Source organism: Tympanuchus pallidicinctus, unplaced genomic scaffold, assembly GCF_026119805.1.
Source record: "Tympanuchus pallidicinctus isolate F22 unplaced genomic scaffold, pur_lepc_1.0 scaffold44, whole genome shotgun sequence".
NCBI classification, from domain to species: Eukaryota; Metazoa; Chordata; class Aves; order Galliformes; family Phasianidae; genus Tympanuchus; species Tympanuchus pallidicinctus.
This window is the reverse complement of record NW_026294763.1, coordinates 71,874-96,637: the sequence shown is the minus strand read 5'-3', so window position 1 is coordinate 96,637 and position 24,764 is coordinate 71,874. Positions and strand designations below refer to the sequence as shown.

Genomic DNA, 24,764 nt, shown 5'->3' with positions numbered 1-24,764 from the left:
ACGGAGACCCTGCTCAGTGTGGGGCGGGCTGGGGACCCCCTGAACACCCCACTGTGATGGGGGAGCCCTGGTGGGGTGGGGATCCCCCTGAGCAACACATTGGGATGGGGACATCCTGGTGGGATGGGGACGCCTGGGCAGTTTGCTGACACATGGGTGTGATGGGACGCATCTGTGGGATGGGGACAGCGGGACATGCAGGCAGGACTGCGGCACCCTATGGGGGATGAAGGCAGGGACTGGGTGGTGGGGTGGGAGCACCCTTGGGTGGGACAGTGGCATCTTAGTGGTGGCATTCGAGCATCTGAACAAGGCGAGGGTGCCCCGGGGGGGGATCCTGTATGGAATGGGGAGACCCAGAGGTGCTGGTGCACACTGACTGAGATGGGATGGAATGGGGGGGACCCAGGAGGGGTGCAGCGCTATGGAAGGGTTGGGGGGACCCAGACGAGATGTGGGAAGCCAAGTGAGCTGGAGCAGGCGTGGGTGGGATTGGGGGTCCTGCATGGGACGAGGGGACCCTGGGGGGTGGGAGGGAACTCTGGACAAGATGCAGGGACCCAGCTGAGGTGGAGGGATACGAATGGGGCGCAGGGCCTCGGACAGGACAGGGACAGCCCGGATGGGACAGAGCGATCCTTTAGGGGACGGGGGAGCCACAGATGGGATGCGGGCACCCAGATGTGATGGAGCGGCCCAGGTGAGATGGGGGACCCCAGGCTGAACGGGGGGGGGGGGGGGATCCCGTTTCAGGGATTCAGGGATGGGATGCGGGGACTCAGGCGAGACGGAGGGACCCGGCTGGGGCGCAGCGCCTCGGACAGGTCGGGGACACCTCGGACGGGAAGGCGAGATCCCGCAAGGGACGGGGGGACCGCAGGCGGGACGCCGGGATCCAGGTGAGCCGGAGCAGCGGCGGCGGGACGGGGGCAGCCCGAATGGAAGGGGAGGACCCGGGCGGGACGGGGCAGCCCGGGCGGGGCGGCGCGAGCCGGAGGAGCGCCGGGGAAGCGGCGGCCGGGATCGCGGGAGGGAGCAGCGGCGCCCGGGGCGGCACCGGGCCCGGCCCTGCCCTGCCCTGCCCTGCCCTGCCGGCCCGGCCCGCGGTGTCGCCTTGCAGCCCGCCCCTCCCCGCCGCCCCGCGCATTCCCGACCCTCCGGGCGGCGGCGGCGGCGGCGCGGGGCCGGAGCGCGGCGCGGGGCGGGGGCCGCGATGCCGCAGCTGGAGCCGGCGGCGGGGGACGACCTGGGGGCTCCGGACGAGCTGATCGCCTTCCAGGACGAGGGCGAGGAGCAGGACAAGGGCGCGGGGCGCGGCTCGGCCCACGGGGACCTGGACGAGCTCAAGTCCTCGCTGGTCAGCGAGACCGAGGGCCGCGCCGCCGCCCCGGGCGGCCCCGACGCCGAGGTGAGGCCGGGCCCCGGCGGGCGGGAGGGCGGCCCCGGCCCCCCCCGCGGCCCTCACCGCGCTCCCCCCGCTGCCCCGCAGGCGGAGCGGCCCCCGCAGCCCCGGGAAAGTTTCCAGAAGCCGCGGGACGCGCTCGCTGAAGGTACCCCCCCCCCCTCCCCCCCTCCGCCGCGCTCCGCTCCTCCGCCCGCGGCCCCGCGGCTCCTTTGTTCCCCCGGGCACCGCGGACCCCCCCCCCCCCCCCCCCCCCTCGCCGGACCGGGGTTCGTCCCCCTCCCCCTCCCTCCCCATCCCAAAACCGTGCGGAGCGATCGGCCCCGCCCCCCCCGCGCCGCGGGAAGTTGCACTGCGACCCCCCCCCCCACCACCCGGCCCCCCGGGAGCGGGATCCGCCATAGCGGCGCTGCCCCTTGGAGCGGGGATCGGCACCGCCCCGTAAAAGTGGGAGCCCCCCTGTAGGGCCGGAGCGCACCCCGGAATGGCACCGCGACCCCCAGCTGTGGAACGGCGACCCCCCACTCATAGGAGTGGGACCCCCCCCATGGGGACTGGAAAGCTCCCCAGCACGGAACGACAGCCCCGCTTTAGGAGTGGGACCCCCCTGGAGTGGCACTTCCCCATGAAATCATTGCCCCCTCCCATGCTGCTGGGACACCCCTTAGGAATGCCCACCCCCATGGGACCCCCTCCCCGTAGGTCTGGGACCCCCCCCCCGATAGACGAGACGTGCAAGGTCTAGTCCTTCCCCCCCAGCAAGAAGCTGAGCCCCTTGGTGCCACCCATGGGCCCCGTGGTGCTGCATGCAGACCCCCCCCAGTCCTTCTCCCCCTCAGTTTCCTGACCTTCTCCTTTTCTCCCCAGTGGTCAGACGACAGCAGGATGGGGGTTTTTTTAAAGGCCCCCCCTACCCCGGCTACCCCTTCCTGATGCTCCCTGACCTGGGCACCCCATACCTCTCCAATGGAGCTCTGTCCCCCGGCGGCACCCGCACCGTAAGTGTCAGCCCTGCCAGCGCAGTGGGGCTGCTCATGCAACAAAAACGGGAAGAATTCGGGGTTTGTTACCTTTGTGGTCGCTTGACCCCTTCCAGGCACTGCTCTTGTGATGAATTTGGGGTCTTATGAGTGAGTTTGGGGACTTTGTGTTGAGTTCAGTTGAGTCCTTTGGTTGCGTTTGGGTTCTTGGGCTGTGCTTGAGGCACGGGGTCGAGTTTGGAGCCCGTTGGTTGAGTTTGGGGTCTTTTGGTTGAGCTTAGGGCACATGGTTGAGTTTTGGAACATTCGGTTGAGTTTGGGGGGAGTCCTTTGCTTGAGTTTGGGGCCTTTGATTTGAGTTTATGGGGTTCTTGAGTTTGGAGCCTTTGGTTGAGTTTATGGGGTCCTTTGGTTGAGCTCGGGGTCCTTTGCTTGAGTTTGGGGTCCTTTACCTGAGACGGAGTGCTTTGGTTGGGTTTGGGGCCATTTGGCTGCGTTTGGGAATTTCTGGTTCGGGTCCTGCCTTGGTTTGGCCCCCCGCTGCCGCGCGCAGCCCCGAATCCTGACCCCGGGCTGCGCCGCCTTTCTCATTGAAAAGCGCTCTGCGACTTCCTAAAGCCCTTAATGGGCTGACATTGTCTGGCCCCGCTTTGGCGTTTAGAAAACTGATTAAGCAAATTGAGCGAGCGCTGGAGGGGGGGCAGCCCGCCCCCCTCCGGCATCCCGTGCTGCTCGCGACCCCAAACCCACGGTGGGTGACACCGATGGAAACCCCATGGGATGCTGCATGGGAGACGAGTTGGGATTTCGCGTCCCTGCAGCCGGGTCCTGCTCTCCAGTCATCATTTCTCTTTTCCTGTGCTTTATGTTGTGATTTCGTTGAGGCTGGGTTGGAAAACAGCCTCAGGACAGCCCTGCGGCCCCGAATCCCCCGTTTGAGAGAGGGTCAGCAAAGGGACCCCAGGGTTTGGGGTTTTTCTTTGGGGGCTCTGTGGAGCTGCGCTCTTTGCCTTTTCGCAACAGATGGGGCGACGCTGAATGGAGCACTGCAGGGAAAGAAGGGGTTTGGGTTTGGGACAGAGGCAGGGCAGTGCTGTATGGGGACAACCCACATCTCCTCACTGCGGAACACGGGGCTGCTAGGGGCGATGCTGTCACGCGCCGGTTGGGCACATCTGTGGCCGCATTCCTTCGCCTTGCTCCCAAACTGCCCACCTGCTCCGACTGCTGGGCGACCCACGGACAAGGATGAGAGGAATTTGGCTTTTTGGAGCCTTTTAGCCCTTTTTCCCCACCATGGGGATGGGAATGGGACCCAAGCCCTGACCCCATGCCGTCGCTCCGTCCATTTCTTGGAGAGCTGAAGGGTGAACCTTCGGGGCTTCGGGAAGCGGGTCAGGATTGGAGCCGATTTCGGCTCTTTTGGGGTCTCCTCCCAGGGACGCTCCCGCTCACGGGCCGCCCCACAGAGGCAGATCTGTCTGCAAAAGCAAATATCTGCCCTCGGCTGCGCTGCCAAGAGCAATGATCCAACCCCAGCTCCTGGCACGGCGCTGTGCAGGCGGGATCCGGCCCCGCGATGGGGTTTGTGCAGCTCGGATCGCTGCTGTGGGGCGCTGGGCTCCAGGGGAGTTGGGGGTTTTCCCCCCAGCCCGGCCTGGCAGGCGCCGAGCGGAGCGTTGGGTGCTGCTGTGCCGTGCCTCGCTTTCCCCACCAGCAGCACCTCGCGCTCAGCCCTTGGCACACAATGGGCCCTTTATGTCTGCTTCTTAATTATGCTCTTCGGCTAATTACCCCGCGTTTTTTTTTTTTCTTCTTTTTTTTTTTTCCCTTAAATGAGACCTACAGGAGGTTTCCACTAAGCTCCTCCGCCCCCTCCCTCCCTTTTCCAACACGATTCCCAAATTAAAGCAATGAAGTAAGTGCTCCGGGCGACTCTCATAAGACCTGGTTTTGTTGGGGGACTTAACGCGCATTCATCATCTTTCTGGAATTCCGAGCAGCTGCTTTTCATTAACGTCCCTTCCTTGAAGTCGCGGGCGGTAGCGGGGAAAGGAGCGGGGAAAGGAGCGGGGAAAGGAGCGGGGAGCAGCGCCTGGCGCATCCCGGCTGCGGGGAGATGGAATGGAGGGGGACGGGGCAGACGGAGGGAGGTGCTGAGCCCCAGAGCGGGGGGAGGAGGAGGAGGAGGGAGGAAGGGGATGGCCGTGGCGTGCGCCGTTTCGGGGTGTTTGTTGTGTGCCATGGGAAACCCGAGTGCTGGGTGTGTGGGGCACCAGGAATGCTGAGCCCCAGGGAATCCCAAATCTGGAAATCCAGAGCACCAGGAATCCTCAGCCCCAGGGAATCTCGAATCCTGGGAATCCTGAATGGCAGGATCTCAGACCCTGGGACCCGTGTGGATCTCGAATTCCAAGAACCCCGAGCTCCAGGAATCCTGGATCCCAAACCCCAGGAATGTCAGGCATTGGGAATCCTGGGATTTCTGAACCCTAGGGGCCCTGAGCCCTGGGAATCTCAAGGCCTGGGAGTCCCAAACACTGGGAATCCTGACACCAGGGGATGGTATCAGCCCTGAGGTTCCTTAATCCTAGGAGTATCGAATCCCAGCAGTCCTGGATCCTGCGAAGGCTGAGCCCCAGGAGCGCCAGGCGCTGGGAGCCATGAGCGCTGGGAATCCCGGATCCCAGCAATCCCACACCCTGGCAGCCCGGCCTGCTGGCAATGCTGAACCCAGGGACCCCAGCCCTGGGGAAACCCGATCCCTGCGAGTCCAGAATCCAGCAAATCCCTCCTGCTGGGAAGCCTGAGCCCCAGCAATCCCAGCAATCCCACACCCTGGGAATCCCACAGGCTGGGAATCCTGAACCCTGGGATTCCCAAACCTCAGGAATGCCGATGTGGGGCCGCAGGTGGGGGCTGTGGGTTCAGGTGCTCCCGTGGAGCTACGCTCCCAGCTGTGGCAGCCAGGAGCAGAGGATGCAGAGACGCCGTTCCTGGAGCTTCCACCCCCGAACCCAGGGCTGAGGCTCAGCCTTGTTGCTCCTGATGTCCCTGTGCCTTTCGGTCCCACAGTTTGGGATTCTGGAGCCCTCAGCACCGCGCGGTGCTGCGCCATGTGAGCGCGGGGCGAATGAATGGAGCCATTCACAGGGCGCAGACAAAGCCCCGGGGCGGCGGGGAAAGCTTGGTGCCACCGAGGTTATGGGGGGGGAGGAGAAAAAAGGGGTGTTTGGGGGTCCGGGATGTGTGTGGGGCTGGGGCCGTGGGCTGCTCGGGCATTGTGTTCCCTGTGATGTCCTGGTGATGCTCCGGATCCCGGCGCAGTGTTTTGCTTCCTCCCGGCTCCCTGCGCTTCCTCTGCTGCCTTCCTCCTCCTCCTCCTCCTCCTCCACTCCCCCCAGTGCCGTGGGATCTGCACTGGAGACAAGGTGCCCCCTGCCAAACCCACTTCCCTCAAAAGTTGCATCTCCCGTGTGCCAAACTGGGTTGGATTTACCCCAGCTGTGCCCGATGCTGGGAAGTGGGAGCGCTGCGGGGTCGGGGAGTCCCACCCTGCAAAGGTTTTTGGGCTTCTGCAAAACACTCCATGCAACCCAACGTGCAGCTCCTGCTGCGCTGTACCATAATGCGTTTGGGGAAAAAAAGGCCAAATTGGAGGCACTGGGGGGCGGTCAGATGGCGGGGGCTGCTTCTACGGCATGGGGGCAGCAGGGCTGCATCCTGTGGGGTGGGTGGCGCAGTGCAGGGCCTTCACATCGTGCTTCCCCTTCTGAAAACAAGCAGCTCAGGGCTGAATGGGTCCCAAAATGACCCTTTCTCACCCAAAAGGAGAGGCTGTGGTGGCTGAGCTGGGGCTGGTGCTGCTGGGCCGTGCAGCTTTGGGCACGGGGTGCGTGGCGCCCACAGCGGGATGTGGGATCCCAGTTGAGATGTGGGATCTCAGGCTTCAGGACACTGGGATGTGGGATGTTGGGTTGTGCAGTGCTGGGACAACGAGATGGGAGATGTGTGATACCAGGACCTGCGGGTATGGAATGCTCGGATGAACAATGCTGGGACGATGGGACGTGGGATGGGATGTGTGGCACTGGGATGTGTGGCACTGGGCTGTGTGGCACAGGGATGTGTGGCACTGGGATGTGTGACACTGGGATGTGTGGCACAGGGATGTGTGGCACTGGGCTGTGTGGCACAGGGATGTGTGGCACTGGGAGGAGTGGCACTGGGATGTGTGACACTGGGATGTGTGGCACAGGGATGTGTGGCACTGGGATGCGTGGCACTGGGATGTGTGGCACTGGGATGTGTGGCACTGGGATGTGTGACACTGGGATGTGTGGCACTGGGATGTGTGGCACTGGGATGTGTGACACTGGGATGTGTGGCACTGGGATGTGTGGCACTGGCATGTCTGGCACTGGGATGTCTGGCACTGGGATGTGTGACACTGGGATGTGTGGCAGTGGGCTGTGTGGCACTGGGATGTGTGACACTGGGATTTGTGACACTGGGATGTCTGGCACTGGGATGTGTGACACTGGGATGTGTGACACTGGGATGTGTGGCACTGGGATGCGTGGCACTGGGATGCGTGGCACTGGGATGCGTGACACTGGGATGCGTGGCACTGGGATGTGTGACACTGGGATGCGTGACACTGGGATGTGTGACACTGGGATGCGTGGCACTGGGATGCGTGGCACTGGGATGTGTGGCACTGGGATGTGTGACACTGGGATGTGTGGCACTGGGATGCGTGACACTGGGATGTGTGACACTGGGATGCGTGGCACTGGGATGTGTGGCACTGGGATGTGTGACACTGGGATGTGTGACACTGGGATGCGTGGCACTGGGATGTGTGGCACTGGGATGCGTGACACTGGGATGCGTGACACTGGGATGCGTGGCACTGGGATGTGTGACACTGGGATGCGTGGCACTGGGATGTGTGACACTGGGATGTGTGGCACTGGGATGCGTGGCACTGGGATGTGTGGCACTGGGATGTGTGGCACTGGGATGCGTGGCACTGGGATGTGTGACACTGGGATGTGTGACACTGGGATGCGTGACACTGGGCTGTGTGGCACTGGGCTGTGTGGCACTGGGATGTGTGACACTGGGATGTGTGACACTGGGATGTGTGACACTGGGATGTGTGGCACTGGGATGTGTGGCACTGGGATTTGTGACACTGGGATGTGTAGCACTGGGATGTGTGGCACTGGGCTGTGTGACACTGGGATGTGTGGCACTGGGATGTGTGGCACTGGGATGTGTGGCACTGGGATGTGTGGCACTGGGATGTGTGACACTGGGATGTGTGACACTGGGATGCGTGGCACTGGGATGTGTGACACTGGGATGTGTGGCACTGGAATGCGTGACACTGGGATGTGTGGCACTGGGATGTGTGGCACTGGGATGTGTGACACTGGGATGTGTGACACTGGGATGCGTGGCACTGGGATGTGTGACACTGGGATGTGTGGCACTGGGATGCGTGACACTGGGATGTGTGACACTGGGATGCGTGGCACTGGGATGCGTGACACTGGGATGTGTGACACTGGGATGCGTGGCACTGGGATGCGTGGCACTGGGATGCGTGGCACTGGGATGTGTGACACTGGGATGTGTGACACTGGGATGCGTGACACTGGGATGTGTGACACTGGGATGTGTGACACTGGGATACGTGACACTGGGATGCGTGGCACTGGGCTGTGTGGCACTGGGCTGTGTGGCACTGGGATGTGTGGCACTGGGATGTGTGACACTGGGATGCGTGACACTGGGATGTGTGGCACTGGGATGTGTGGCACTGGGATGTGTGACACTGGGATGCGTGACACTGGGATGCGTGACACTGGGATGTGTGGCACTGGGATGTGTGACACTGGGCTGTGTGGCACTGGGATGTGTAGCACTGGGATGTGTGACACTGGGATGTGTGACACTGGGATGTGTGTCACTGGGATGTGTGACACTGGGATGTGTGACACTGGGATGCGTGGCACTGGGATGTGTGGCACTGGGATGCGTGACACTGGGATGCGTGGCACTGGGATGTGTGACACTGGGATGCGTGACACTGGGATGTGTGACACTGGGATGCGTGGCACTGGGATGTGTGACACTGGGATGCGTGGCACTGGGATGCGTGGCACTGGGATGTGTGGCACTGGGATGTGTGACACTGGGATTTGTGGCACTGGGATGTGTGACACTGGGATGTGTGACACTGGGATGCGTGGCACTGGGATGTGTGGCACTGGGATGTGTGACACTGGGATGTGTGACACTGGGATGCGTGGCACTGGGATGTGTGGCACTGGGATGCGTGGCACTGGGATGTGTGGCACTGGGATGTGTGACACTGGGATGTGTGGCACTGGGATGCGTGGCACTGGGATGCGTGGCACTGGGATGCGTGGCACTGGGATGTGTGACACTGGGATGTGTGGCACTGGGATGTGTGACACTGGGATGTGTGACACTGGGATGTGTGGCACTGGGATGTGTGACACTGCTATGTGTGGTACTGGGATGTGTGGCACTGGGATGTGTGACACTGGGATTTGTGACACTGGGATGTGTAGCACTGGGATGTGTGGCACTGGGCTGTGTGACACTGGGATGTGTGGCACTGGGCTGTGTGGCACTGGGCTGTGTGGCACTGGGATGTGTGACACTGGGATGCGTGGCACTGGGATGTGTGGCACTGGGATGTGTGACACTGGGCTGTGTGACACTGGGATGTGTGGCACTGGGATGTGTGGCACTGGGATGTGTGACACTGGGATGTGTGACACTGGGATGCGTGGCACAGGGATGTGTGACACTGGGATGCGTGGCACTGGGATGCGTGGCACTGGGATGTGTGGCAGTGGGCTGTGTGGCACTGGGATGTGTGGCACTGGGATGTGTGGCACTGGGATGTGTGACACTGGGATGTGTGACACTGGGATGTTTGGCACAGGGAAGTGTGACACTGGGATGTGTGGCACTGGGATGTGTGACACTGGGATGTGTGACACTGGGATGTCTGGCACTGGGATGTGTGGCACTGGGATGTGTGGCACTGGGATGTGTGACACTGGGATGTGTGGCACTGGGATGTGTGGTACTGGGATGTGTGACACTGGGATGTGTGGCACTGGCATGTCTGGCACTGGGATGTCTGGCACTGGGATGTCTGGCACTGGGATGTGTGACACTGGGATGTGTGGCACTGGGATGTGTGGCACTGGGATGTGTGACACTGGGATGTGTGACACTGGGATGTCTGGCACTGGGATGTGTGACACTGGGATGTGTGACACTGGGATGTGTGACACTGGGATGTGTGGCACTGGGATGTGTGACACTGGGATGTGTGGTACTGGGAAGTGTGACACTGGGATGTGTGACACTGGGATGCGTGGCACTGGGATGCGTGGCACTGGGATGCGTGACACTGGGATGCGTGGCACTGGGATGTGTGACACTGGGATGCGTGACACTGGGATGTGTGACACTGGGATGCGTGGCACTGGGATGCGTGGCACTGGGATGTGTGGCACTGGGATGTGTGACACTGGGATGTGTGGCACTGGGATGTGTGACACTGGGATGTGTGACACTGGGATGCGTGGCACTGGGATGTGTGGCACTGGGATGTGTGACACTGGGATGTGTGACACTGGGATGCGTGGCACTGGGATGCGTGACACTGGGATGCGTGACACTGGGATGCGTGGCACTGGGATGTGTGACACTGGGATGCGTGGCACTGGGATGTGTGACACTGGGATGTGTGGCACTGGGATGCGTGGCACTGGGATGCGTGGCACTGGGATGCGTGGCACTGGGATGTGTGGCACTGGGATGCGTGGCACTGGGATGCGTGGCACTGGGATGTGTGACACTGGGATGTGTGACACTGGGATGCGTGACACTGGGCTGTGTGGCACTGGGCTGTGTGGCACTGGGATGTGTGACACTGGGATGTGTGACACTGGGATGTGTGACACTGGGATGTGTGACACTGGGATGTGTAGCACTGGGATGTGTGACACTGGGATGCGTGGCACTGGGATGTGTTGCACTGCAATGTGTGGCACTGGGATGTGTGGCACTGGGATGTGTGACACTGGGATGTGTGACACTGGGATGCGTGGCACTGGAATGTGTGACACTGGGATGTGTGGCACTGGGATGTGTGGCACTGGGATGTGTGACACTGGGCTGTGTGGCACTGGGATGCGTGGCACTGGGATGTGTGGCACTGGGCTGTGTGGCACTGGGATGTGTGGCACTGGGATGTGTGACACTGGGCTGCGTGGCACTGGGATGTGTGGCACTGGGATGTGTGGCACTGGGATGTGTGGCAGTGGGATGTGTGACACTGGGATGCGTGACACTGGGATGTGTGGCACTGGGATGTGTGACACTGGGATGTGTGGCACAGCAATGTGTGGCACTGGGATGTGTGGCACTGGGATGCGTGGCACTGGGATGTGTGACACTGGGATGTGTGACACTGCAGTGTGTGGCACTGGGATGTGTGACACTGGGATGCGTGACACTGGGATGTGTGGCACTGCAATGTGTGGCACTGGGATGTGTGGCACTGGGATGTGTGGCACTGGGCTGTGTGACACTGGGATGTGTGACACTGGGATGTGTGACACTGCAATGTGTGGCACTGGGATGTGTGGCACTGGGATGTGTGGCACTGGGATGTGTGACACTGGGATGCGTGGCACTGGGATGTGTGGCACTGGGCTGTGTGGCACTGGGCTGTGTGGCACTGGGATGCGTGGCACTGGGATGCTTGGCACTAGGATGTGTGGCACTGCAATGTGTGGCACTGCAATGTGTGGCACTGCAATGTGTGACACTGGGATGTGTGGCACTGGGATGCGTGGCACTGGGATGCGTGGCACTGCAATGTGTGGCACTGGGATTTGTGGCACTGGGATGTGTGGCACTGCAATGTGTGGCACTGGGATGTGTGGCACTGCAATATGTGGCACTGGATTGTGGCGCTGGGATGTGTGGCACAGGGATGTGTGGCACTGGGATGTGTGGCACTGGGATGTGTGGCACTGGGATGTGTGACACTGAGATGTGTGTCACTGGGATGCGTGGCACTGGCATGCGTGGCAGTGGGCTGTGTGACACTGGGATGTGTGACACTGGGATGTGTGGCACTGGGATGCGTGGCACTGGGATGCGTGGCGCTGGGATGTGTGACACTGGGATGTGTGACACTGGGATGTGTGGCACTGAGATGCGTGACACTGGGATGCGTGGCGCTGGGATGTGTGGCACTGGGATGTGTGACACTGGGATGCGTGGCACTGGGATGTGTGACACTGGGATGCGTGGCACTGGGCTGTGTGGCAATGGGATGCGTGGCACTGGGATGTGTGGCTCTGGGATGCGTGGCACTGGGCTGTGTGGCACTGGGCTGTGTGGCAATGGGATGCGTGGCACTGGGATGTGTGACACTGGGATGTGTGGCACTGGGATGTGTGACACTGGGATGTGTGGCAATGGGATGCGTGGCACTGGGATGCGTGGCACTGGGATGTGTGACACTGGGATGCGTGGCACTGGGCTGTGTGGCAATGGGATGCGTGGCACTGGGATGTGTGACACTGGGATGCATGGCACTGGGCTGTGTGGCAATGGGATGCGTGGCACTGCGATGTGTGGCACTGGGATGCGTGGCACTGGGCTGTGTGGCACTGGGATGCGTGGCACTGCGATGTGTGACACTGGGATGTGTGACACTGGGATGTGTGGCCCTGGGATTCGTGGCACTGGGATGCGTGACACTGGGATGTGTGGCACTGGGATGTGTGACACTGGGATGTGTGGCACTGGGATGCGTGGCTCTGGGATGTGTGGCACTGGGATGCGTGGCACTGCAATGTGTGGCACTGGGATGTGTGGCACTGCAATGTGTGACACTGGGATGCGTGGCACTGGGATGTGTGACACTGGGAAGTGTGGCACTGGGATGTGTGGCACTGGGATGTGTGACACTGGGATGTGTGGCACTGGGATGTGTGACACTGGGATACGTGACACTGGGATGTGTGACACTGGGCTGTGTGGCACTGGGATGTGTGGCACTGGGATGTGTGACACTGGGATGCGTGACACTGGGATGCGTGGCACTGGGATGTGTGACACTGCGCTGTGTGGCACTGGGATGTGTAGCACTGGGATGTGTGACACTGGGATGTGTGGCACTGGGATGTGTGACACTGGGATGTGTGACACTGGGATGTGTGGCACTGGGATGTGTGGTACTGGGATGTGTGGCACTGGGATGTGTGGCACTGGGATGTGTGGCACTGGGATGTGTGACACTGGGATGTGTGGCACTGGGATGTGTGGCACTGGGATGTGTGACACTGGGATGTGTGGCACTGGGATGTGTGGCACTGGCATGTCTGGCACTGGGATGTCTGGCACTGGGATGTGTGACACTGGGATGTGTGGCAGTGGGCTGTGTGGCACTGGGATGTGTGACACTGGGATTTGTGACACTGGGATGTCTGGCACTGGGATGTGTGACACTGGGATGTGTGACACTGGGATGTGTGGCACTGGGATGCGTGGCACTGGGATGCGTGGCACTGGGATGTGTGACACTGGGATGCGTGACACTGGGATGTGTGACACTGGGATGCGTGGCACTGGGATGCGTGGCACTGGGATGTGTGGCACTGGGATGTGTGACACTGGGATGTGTGGCACTGGGATGCGTGACACTGGGATGTGTGACACTGGGATGCGTGGCACTGGGATGTGTGGCACTGGGATGTGTGACACTGGGATGTGTGACACTGGGATGCGTGGCACTGGGATGTGTGGCACTGGGATGCGTGACACTGGGATGCGTGACACTGGGATGCGTGGCACTGGGATGTGTGACACTGGGATGCGTGGCACTGGGATGTGTGACACTGGGATGTGTGGCACTGGGATGCGTGGCACTGGGATGCGTGGCACTGGGATGTGTGGCACTGGGATGCGTGGCACTGGGATGTGTGACACTGGGATGTGTGACACTGGGATGCGTGACACTGGGCTGTGTGGCACTGGGCTGTGTGGCACTGGGATGTGTGACACTGGGATGTGTGACACTGGGATGTGTGACACTGGGATGTGTGGCACTGGGATGTGTGACACTGGGATTTGTGACACTGGGATGTGTAGCACTGGGATGTGTGGCACTGGGCTGTGTGACACTGGGATGTGTGGCACTGGGATGTGTGGCACTGCAATGTGTGGCACTGGGATGTGTGGCACTGGGATGTGTGACACTGGGATGTGTGACACTGGGATGCGTGGCACTGGGATGTGTGACACTGGGATGCGTGGCACTGGAATGCGTGACACTGGGATGTGTGGCACTGGGATGTGTGGCACTGGGATGTGTGACACTGGGATGTGTGACACTGGGATGCGTGGCACTGGGATGTGTGACACTGGGATGTGTGGCACTGGGATGCGTGACACTGGGATGTGTGACACTGGGATGCGTGGCACTGGGATGCGTGACACTGGGATGTGTGACACTGGGATGTGTGGCACTGGGATGCGTGGCACTGGGATGCGTGGCACTGGGATGTGTGACACTGGGATGTGTGACACTGGGATGCGTGACACTGGGATGTGTGACACTGGGATGTGTGACACTGGGATACGTGACACTGGGATGCGTGGCACTGGGCTGTGTGGCACTGGGCTGTGTGGCACTGGGATGTGTGGCACTGGGATGTGTGACACTGGGATGCGTGACACTGGGATGTGTGGCACTGGGATGTGTGGCACTGGGATGTGTGACACTGGGATGCGTGACACTGGGATGCGTGACACTGGGATGTGTGGCACTGGGATGTGTGACACTGGGCTGTGTGGCACTGGGATGTGTAGCACTGGGATGTGTGACACTGGGATGTGTGACACTGGGATGTGTGTCACTGGGATGTGTGACACTGGGATGTGTGACACTGGGATGCGTGGCACTGGGATGTGTGGCACTGGGATGCGTGACACTGGGATGCGTGGCACTGGGATGTGTGACACTGGGATGCGTGACACTGGGATGTGTGACACTGGGATGCGTGGCACTGGGATGTGTGACACTGGGATGCGTGGCACTGGGATGCGTGGCACTGGGATGTGTGGCACTGGGATGTGTGACACTGGGATTTGTGGCACTGGGATGTGTGACACTGGGATGTGTGACACTGGGATGCGTGGCACTGGGATGTGTGGCACTGGGATGTGTGACACTGGGATGTGTGACACTGGGATGCGTGGCACTGGGATGTGTGGCACTGGGATGCGTGGCACTGGGATGTGTGGCACTGGGATGTGTGACACTGGGATGTGTGGCACTGGGATGCGTGGCACTGGGATGCGTGGCACTGGGATGCGTGGCACTGGGATGTGTGACACTGGGATGTGTGGCACTGGGATGTGTGACACTGGGATGTGTGACACTGGGATGTGTGGCACTGGGATGTGTGACACTGCTATGTGTGGTACTGGGATGTGTGGCACTGGGATGTGTGACACTGGGATTTGTGACACTGGGATGTGTAGCACTGGGATGTGTGGCACTGGGCTGTGTGACACTGGGATGTGTGGCACTGGGCTGTGTGGCACTGGGCTGTGTGGCACTGGGATGTGTGACACTGGGATGCGTGGCACTGGGATGTGTGGCACTGGGATGTGTGACACTGGGCTGTGTGACACTGGGATGTGTGGCACTGGGATGTGTGGCACTGGGATGTGTGACACTGGGATGTGTGACACTGGGATGCGTGGCACAGGGATGTGTGACACTGGGATGCGTGGCACTGGGATGCGTGGCACTGGGATGTGTGGCAGTGGGCTGTGTGGCACTGGGATGTGTGGCACTGGGATGTGTGGCACTGGGATGTGTGACACTGGGATGTGTGACACTGGGATGTTTGGCACAGGGAAGTGTGACACTGGGATGTGTGGCACTGGGATGTGTGACACTGGGATGTGTGACACTGGGATGTCTGGCACTGGGATGTGTGGCACTGGGATGTGTGGCACTGGGATGTGTGACACTGGGATGTGTGGCACTGGGATGTGTGGTACTGGGATGTGTGACACTGGGATGTGTGGCACTGGCATGTCTGGCACTGGGATGTCTGGCACTGGGATGTCTGGCACTGGGATGTGTGACACTGGGATGTGTGGCACTGGGATGTGTGGCACTGGGATGTGTGACACTGGGATGTGTGACACTGGGATGTCTGGCACTGGGATGTGTGACACTGGGATGTGTGACACTGGGATGTGTGACACTGGGATGTGTGGCACTGGGATGTGTGACACTGGGATGTGTGGTACTGGGAAGTGTGACACTGGGATGTGTGACACTGGGATGCGTGGCACTGGGATGTGTGGCACTGGGATGCGTGACACTGGGATGCGTGGCACTGGGATGTGTGACACTGGGATGCGTGACACTGGGATGTGTGACACTGGGATGCGTGGCACTGGGATGCGTGGCACTGGGATGTGTGGCACTGGGATGTGTGACACTGGGATGTGTGGCACTGGGATGTGTGACACTGGGATGTGTGACACTGGGATGCGTGGCACTGGGATGTGTGGCACTGGGATGTGTGACACTGGGATGTGTGACACTGGGATGCGTGGCACTGGGATGCGTGACACTGGGATGCGTGACACTGGGATGCGTGGCACTGGGATGTGTGACACTGGGATGCGTGGCACTGGGATGTGTGACACTGGGATGTGTGGCACTGGGATGCGTGGCACTGGGATGCGTGGCACTGGGATGCGTGGCACTGGGATGTGTGGCACTGGGATGCGTGGCACTGGGATGCGTGGCACTGGGATGTGTGACACTGGGATGTGTGACACTGGGATGCGTGACACTGGGCTGTGTGGCACTGGGCTGTGTGGCACTGGGATGTGTGACACTGGGATGTGTGACACTGGGATGTGTGACACTGGGATGTGTGACACTGGGATGTGTAGCACTGGGATGTGTGACACTGGGATGCGTGGCACTGGGATGTGTTGCACTGCAATGTGTGGCACTGGGATGTGTGGCACTGGGATGTGTGACACTGGGATGTGTGACACTGGGATGCGTGGCACTGGAATGTGTGACACTGGGATGTGTGGCACTGGGATGTGTGGCACTGGGATGTGTGACACTGGGATGTGTGACACTGGGATGCGTGGCACTGGGATGCGTGACACTGGGATGTGTGACACTGGGATGCGTGGCACTGGGATGCGTGACACTGGGATGTGTGGCACTGGGATGTGGCACTGGGATGCGTGGCACTGGGATGCGTGGCACTGGGATGTGTGACACTGGGATGTGTGACACTGGGATGCGTGGCACTGGGATGCGTGACACTGGGATGTGTGGCACTGGGATGTGGCACTGGGATGCGTGGCACTGGGATGTGTGACACTGGGATGTGTGTCACTGGGATGTGTGACACTGGGATACGTGACACTGGGATGCGTGGCACTGGGATGTGTGGCACTGGGATGCGTGGCACTGGGATGTGTGGCACTGGGATGTGTGACACTGGGATGCGTGGCACTGGGATGCGTGGCACTGGGATGCGTGGCACTGGGATGTGTGACACTGGGATGTGTGGCACTGGGATGTGTGACACTGGGATGTGTGACACTGGGATGTGTGACACTGCTATGTGTGGCACTGGGATGTGTGGCACTGGGATGTGTGACACTGGGATTTGTGACACTGGGATGTGTAGCACTGGGATGTGTGGCACTGGGCTGTGTGACACTGGGATGTGTGGCACTGGGATGTGTGACACTGGGATGTGTGACACTGGGATGTGTGACACTGGGATGCGTGGCACTGGGATGTGTGTCACTGGGATTTGTGACACTGGGATGTGTAGCACTGGGATGTGTGGCACTGGGCTGTGTGACACTGGGATGTGTGGCACTGGGATGTGTGGCACTGCTATGTGTGGCACTGGGATGTGTGGCACTGGGATGTGTGACACTGAGATGCGTGGCACTGGGCTGTGTGGCACTGGGATGTGTGACACTGGGATGCGTGGCACTGGGATGTGTGACACTGGGATGCGTGGCACTGGGATGCGTGACACTGGGATGTGTGACACTGGGATGCGTGGCACTGCAATGTGTGACACTGGGATGTGTGACACTGGGATGCGTGACACTGGGATGTGTGACACTGGGATGCGTGGCACTGGGATGTGTGACACTGGGATGTGTGACACTGGGATGTGTGGCACTGGGATGTGTGGCACTGGGATGCGTGGCACTGGGATGCGTGGCACTGAGATGTGTGACACTGGGATGTTTGACACTGGGATGTGTGGCACTGCAATGTGTGACACTGGGATGTGTGACACTGGGATGTGTGGCACTGGGATGTGTGACACTGGGATGTGTGACACTGGGATGTGTGGCACTGGGATGTGTGACACTGGGATGTGTGACACTGCTATGTGTGGCACTGGGATGTGTGACACTGGGCTGTGTGGCACTGCAATGTGTGGCACTGGGCTGTGTTGCTCTGCGCTGTTCCACCATGCGCTGGGTCTTTTCCCCCTCTTCCCCCTTTCCTAAGGAAAACCTGTCAGCCCCGCGGAGGAGAGGAGAGGAAATCCGCTCATTAAAGCCCTAATTGGGCATTAGGGGATCCCGCAGCGTTCGCGCCTCCTCCCCAAGCCCCGCAGCCACGCGGCAGAGCCCCCCCCGACCCCCATTCCTGAGCTGGGGACGGACAGCCGTGCTCACAGACAGACACACAGACAGACGTCGGCAGATGGGAAGCCTCACAGTGGCGCTGCAGCCTGGCAGGGAATGGGTTAACCCCCCTAGTTTTAATTGGGGAGGTGTGGGGGGGGAACTGGTAACGAGGAACCAGAACTGGCTCTAATCTCTCTGGAATGTGACCGATTTTCAACTATTTTCCTCTTCTTTTTTTTTTTAATAGCTCCAATCTGCCGCCCCGCGCGGTGCTGCGCTGGAGCTGCGTCCGGGGTTGGGGGGTGGGAGTGGGGACAGGGGGTGAAGGGGGGGGGCCTCATTTTTCCACATTAGCACTGAACCGTTCGCGAGCTCCCCCCTCTTTGTATATTTTGAAAGGGTCCCCCTTCCTCTCCCCTCCCCGGCCTCCTGAAGCGGCTTCCAAATGAGAAGCAGCCTTTTATACGCAGCTCTGCCCCGGCCGCCGTCCCCCAGCGGCTTCTCCACTTACAGAATAGAGCAGAAAGCGCCTTTGTGATGGGCGGGGGGCGGCGGGGGGGCGAGGGGCCGCAGCAGGCACCGCACGGTCACCCCTACATGGACGTGGGGACGAGGGGACGCTCCTGTGTCACCCTGGCACGGACAAGGGGACGCCTCCTGTGTTCCCTGGCGTGGACGCGGGTTGTGGGGACGCCTCGTTTGTCACCTCCATCTGGGAATGGAGGGGGGCACTGGAGATGGGGTGGCTGGGGATGGAGCGGAGATACTGGGGAAGGACGGGGATGCTGGAGGTGGAGGGAAGGTCCTCAGGATGGAGGGGGGCAGGAGGTGGGGAGATACTGGAGCACAAGGGGAGGCTGGGGACGTCAGCAGCGTTCAGGGGACGAGGAGCTCCTGGGGGCACCAGAGGATACTGGAGATGGAGAAAGGAACTGGGAACAGAGCGGGGCTGCTGGGGATGGAGCAGAGGTGCTGGATGTGGGTGGGGGGGACGCAGGTGAGGCTGCTTCCTTCCAGGCGTGGGAGAGTTAATGCTCCTAAAGCCGAGCTGGGCTTCCCTTCTTCCCTTCCCCTTCCCGTTCCCCTCCATTTCCCTTCCCTTCCCTCCCCATCCCATCCAGCTGCCCAGGCTCAGAACGGGTCCTGGTGGGGAAATTCCTGGCACAGCTGCTCCATCCCATCCCAGCTGCATTCCCCAGCACCACACAATGCACCTTTCTGTTTTCCCTCTGCTGGGAGCACACGGATCTGGTGGGGCACCAAAGAAGCCCCAAGAAGTGCCTTACGTGCCTCTCCCCTGGCCCGCTTTGGGTCTGGGGGGGTTTCTCACATTCTGGCAGTTTGGTGTCTTTGCCCTCTGATCTGGGGCAGTGTGGCTGAGAATCCCATCCCGATGGCCACCGCCGCATCCCCAGAATCTGCTTTTATGGGGCTGTGGGGGCTGATGGGGCTGAGAAGAGGAACCCCAACATGCCGTCAGCCCTGTGGGTTTGGGGCGTCCTCAGCTGAGCCTGCAGTGGGAGCTTGGGCTTTTGGGGGTGCTGTGGGATGCGGTGCTGCGGGATATGGGATGCTGTGGGGTGTGGAGCGCTCTTAGCCGTGGGGTGGGTGCTGTGGGGTACGGGGTGCTGTGCTGACAGCCCTTTACCCTGGCAGTACCTGCAGATGAAGTGGCCACTGTTGGATGTGCCGGCTGGGGCCACGCTGAAGGACAGCCGCTCACCGTCACCTGCACACCTGGTAAGGACAGCAGCCCCGAACCCCACTGGGATGTGACCCCAAACCCCACCGAGCTGTGCCCCAAACCCTGCTGCAAACAGAGCTCTAGCTGGGGATGGCTTTCTCGGAGCTGTGCTTTGGGGCTGTGCCTTTGGGGCTGTTGTTGGGGTGGATCTGTACCTTTTCTCCCCCTCCCCCTGCAGTCCAACAAGGTCCCGGTGGTGCAGCACGCGCCCCACATGCACCCCCTGACGCCGCTCATCACCTACAGCAATGACCACTTCTCACCCGGCTCGCCGCCCGCACACCTCTCACCTGACATCGACCCCAAAACAGGTGAGGGGAGGAGAGGGGTGTGTGGGGAGAGCGATGCTGACAGGGAGATGGGAGCTTATAGGGCAGTGAGTGCTTGAAGGGAGATGTTACGGGGAGAGGGGTGCTAGGGGCACAGAGGCTTTTATAGGGCAATGGGCGCTGATAGGCAGAGGGCAGCTATAGGGAGGCACGTGCTTGTAGGGTGCTCATAGGGAGGGGGGCACTTGCGGGGAGAGGGGCGCTTGCAGGGGGAGGTGAGTGCTTGTGGGGAGATGGGTGCTTATAAGGATGTGAGTGCCTATAGGGAGACGGGCGCCTGTAGGGAGGCAAGTGATAAAGGGAAAAGGGTGCTTCTAGGGAGGGGAATGCTGTAGGGGGACGGGCATCTGCAGGGGGCTGGGGGCTCGCAGTGAGGTGGATTTAACGCTGCTCCCCCACAGGGATCCCGCGCCCGCCGCACCCCCCCGAGCTGCCCCCCTACTACCCGCTGTCTCCAGGAGCCGTGGGTCAGATCCCGCACCCGCTGGGCTGGCTCGTGCCGCAGTAAGGATGGGCCCCTCCTGCCCCAGCCCCGCCGCGTCCCCGGCCCTCACCCCCATGGGCTGCTTTGTTCCCAGCGGCCCTGGTGCGATGGGGTGGGGAAGGGAGGGACTGCGCTGCGGTGGAGATGTGGGATGTTGTCCCCCTGGGGATCAGCTGGGGACCCAGCTGAGGGTCCCGGTGGCCCAGGGAGGGGCCTTGTCCCTGTGGCTGCTGCAGCTCGTGCATTTGCAGGCAAGGACAGCCCATGTACTCCATCCCCCCCGGCGGCTTTCGGCACCCCTACCCTGCCCTCGCCATGAATGCCTCCATGTCCAGGTGGGTCCCAGTGTCCTGCTGGGTTCTGATGGGTCCCCGTGTCCAGGTGGGTCCCTGTATCCTCGTGGATCCCCACGTCCCCATGTGTCCCCATGGCTGGGTGGCTCTGAACAGGGACAGGGGACCTCCTCAGGCATTTCTGAGCTGGATCACAGTTTTGGCCACATCCCATGGCGCTGACCTCCCTGACCTGTGTGTGGGTGAGACCAGCCTTGGGTGACCGCAGTGGCCCACGCTGGCCAAAAACAGCCCCACAGTGACTCTCTGGGTACAGAGCAATGCCCCTGGCTCCACTGTGCCACGTGCCAAGCTGAGCCGCAAAGCAGTCCCCAGCAGATCGGGGTTGAGGATCTCTAATCCTAGGAGGTCCTCAGTAGCATTTGGGGTGACATTCGGGGCCGTCGGTGCCTATTTGGGGCTGACAACTTTGCTCCCTCCGCTGCAGCCTGATGTCCAGCCGCTTCTCCCCACACATGGTCCCACCGCCCACCCACGGGCTGCACCCCTCAGGCATCCCACACCCCACCATCGTCTCACCCATCGTGAAGCAGGAGCCAGCCCAGCCCAGTGCCAGCCCCGGCAGCAGCTCGTGAGTGGGGACCTGAGGGGGGGAGTGGCCTTGGGGATGGGGACAAGATGGGGACAGAATGGGATGGGGATGTGGATGGGAGTGGGGATGGGATGAGGGTAAGAATGAGGGGGAGGTTAAAGGTGAGGATGGGATGGCATGGGGATGGGGATGGGGATGAAGATGATAATGAGGATGAGGATGGCATGGGGTGGAACAGGAATGGAGATGGAATGGGATGGGAACAGGGACATGAGTGAGGATGGGATGGGATGGGATGGGATGGGATGGGATGGGATGGGATGGGATGGGGGTGGGAATGGGATGGGATTGGGGTTGGGGTGGGGGTGGGGATGGGGTGGAGTTAGAATGGGATTGGAATGGAACAAGAATGGGGACAGGGATGGGGATGGGGATGGGGATGGGATGGGGATGAGGATGGAATGGGATTGGGATTGGGCTGGGGATGGGGAACTGAGCTGCGTGTTGCTCCCTGCAGGAAGTCCCCCGTCACAGTGAAGAAGGAGGAGGAGAAGAAGCCCCACATCAAGAAGCCGCTCAATGCCTTCATGTTGTACATGAAGGAGATGAGGGCCAAGGTGGTGGCTGAGTGCACGCTGAAGGAGAGTGCGGCCATCAACCAGATCCTGGGCCGGCGGGTACGCGTCTCCCTCGCGCCTTCAGCCGCCTGCACACCGCTGTGGCAGTGCTGGGGACCTGCTGGCGGTGCTGGGGACCTGCTGGTGGTGCTGGGGACCTGCTGGCGGTGCTGCCCTGTGTCCCCGGGCTCCGCAGCACTCTTTCCCCTCGCAGTGGCACTCGCTGTCGCGGGAGGAGCAGGCCAAGTACTACGAGCTGGCACGGAAGGAGCGGCAGCTGCACTCGCAGCTCTACCCCACGTGGTCAGCCCGCGACAACTACGTGAGTGTGACCCACATCCCCAGAAGTCTGGTGGGGTTGGGGGCTGAGGTCGGTGGGGCAGAGGACCTGGGGATGCTGTGCTGCTGGCTCATGTCACCTGCCCTGTGTCACCATGACCCCAGTGTCACCGTGAGCCTCTGTTCACTGTGATCCCATGTCACTGTGACCCCAGCGTCACTGTGATCAGCCCAGTGTCGCCGTGATGCCATGTCACCACGTCCCCTGTGTCACCATGATCTCCAGTGTCGCAGTGATCTCGTGCCACTGTGTCCCGTGTCACCGTGATCTCTGTCACTGCAACCCCCTCTGTCACCACGATACCCCGTGTCACCGTGAGCCTTGATGTCACCACGTCCCAGTGTCACCACGTCCCAGCGTCGCAGTGCGCCATGACACCGCATCCCCGCCCCTCACGTTTTGTCCCTCCATCGCACCTCAGCGCTTTGCAATACTTCACAGGGCAAGAAAAAGAAGAGGAAGCGAGAGAAGCTGGCCCAGCAGCAAAGCCACGAGGCAGACAGTGAGTACCTGGGCGGGAAGGGGCCACCACATCCCCCCCCACCCCCACCCTCAGCGCCCACCCCGCACCCCGCAGGCGCGCTGCCCTCCAGGAGCAAGAAGCCGTGCGCCCCGCACCACCTGCCTCCCGACAAACCCTGCGACAGCCCGGCCTCGTCCCACGGCAGCATGCTGGATTCGCCTGCCACGCCGTCGGCCGCCCTGGCCTCGCCGGCTGCGCCCGCCGCCACGCACTCGGAGCAGGCGCAGCCGCTGTCGCTCACCACCAAGCCGGAGGCCAGAGCTCAGCTCGCCTTCCTCTCCAGCAAATCCTCCTCCTCCTCCTCCTCCTCCCTGGGCTCCCCCCCGTCGCTGCTCCCCAGGCCCATCGCCTTCCCCTCGCTGCTGCTCTCCTCCCCGTCGGCCCCGCAGCAGACGCAGCCGCTTGCGCTGGTCACCAAACCGGCCGACTGAGGGGGGTTGAAGAGGAGCCCCCCGCCTGCTGAGCGCCACCGACGCCACAATCACGATTCCCGACGCAGCCAAACCATTATTGGTCAATATTTGACCTTTTCTGAACTGTTTTTTTTTGGTGGGTTTTTTATTTTTTATTTTTCCTCTTTTGGGAAGCAGACTCTGGAAGAAGAGCCGCTTTCCCTTACCAGCAGTCGACCTGAAGACTGTTTTGATTAAAAAAGAAAAAAAAAAAGGGGGAAAAGAAGGGCTTTTTTTTTTAATTTTTATTTTTAAGAAAGAATAAAAGAAAAAAAAAAAAAAAAAAAGGACCCTTCCTCAAGGGAGAGTGCTGGGCATCCAGCGCCGGTGCCCCCAATGCTCCCAGTGCCCCCAGTTCCATCCCACTGCAGCTGGACGTGGCCCCCAGCGCGGTGCTGGGCTGGGGGCTGTGGGGTAGGGATGGGGGTGGAGGGCTTTGCCATCGAATCCCTGTTATTTTTCACAAAAACAAAACAAAGAAAGAAAAAAAGGAAATAAAACCCCAGCTGCAACTTTGCTGCGTGAGCGTGGTGCGTGCAGGAAGGCGCAGATTGGTGGAGCTCTGCTTTCCTCTGCTGTCCTCTGCAAATCACTGCTGCTGATATCAGCCTGGAGCCCCCGCGGCTCCCACAGAGCCAAAACACTGCTTTTTTTTTGGTCAGAAAAACCAAAAATCCGCAGTCCTGCGAGGGAATGCAGCCGTGCTCAGCCGACACCGGGAGCGGGATGCGGCCAGCAGCCTTGAATGGGATTTCATGGGAAATTAAAGGCATGAAGAGACCTGTCACAAGAATTAAAGTCTGGACCGCGGCCAGACAGCTTCAAACAGATGTTGGACTTCAGCAGGAGAATATTTCTTTGTTTCGCTTGGAGTTTTCCCATACGGAGAAGCAACATCTGTTGGGTGCTCTCCGGGTTCGGAGACCCTCCTGCTGCAGGGGAGAGGCACACGGAGCTGCTGCTCGTGGGGCTGCATGAAGGCATCGAGTCCTGCACGGCCACATTCAGCCCTGCACAGGGCTCTGTGGCTGGGGCAGCAGCACACGTCCCCCCGTCCCCGTGCCACCAGGCAGCTGCCATCTCCCTTTGGATGACATCTCGCCGTGCCCCACTGGCACACAGCACCCGGAACCCATTTTTCTTTGGGTCACCCCATCCCTTGTCCTTATTGCGGCCATCAAACAGCCCCCCGGCACGTCGCGTCTCCCCCACC

The 24,764-nt window shown here is 60.9% G+C and overlaps 1 protein-coding gene across 2 annotated transcripts; it reads left to right on the top strand.

The window, feature by feature from the left end:
• Positions 1 to 1,187: 1,187 nt before the first annotated feature.
• TCF7L1 (transcription factor 7 like 1) lies at positions 1,188 to 24,063 on the top strand. Of its 2 annotated transcripts, none has more exons than XM_052702276.1 (12): positions 1,188 to 1,408; positions 1,490 to 1,550; positions 2,270 to 2,400; positions 19,834 to 19,917; positions 20,100 to 20,232; positions 20,652 to 20,754; positions 20,986 to 21,069; positions 21,515 to 21,658; positions 22,137 to 22,296; positions 22,451 to 22,558; positions 23,018 to 23,078; positions 23,154 to 24,063. In XM_052702276.1, exons 1-12 carry the CDS (start codon positions 1,214 to 1,216, stop codon positions 23,528 to 23,530), a joined length of 1,641 nt encoding a protein of 546 aa, XP_052558236.1. In that variant the 5' UTR covers positions 1,188 to 1,213; the 3' UTR covers positions 23,531 to 24,063. The 2 variants fall into 2 exon arrangements, with proteins under 2 accessions (XP_052558236.1, XP_052558235.1); XM_052702275.1 differs by having other exon boundaries at positions 1,192 to 1,408; positions 23,133 to 24,063.
• Positions 24,064 to 24,764: the final 701 nt, after the last annotated feature.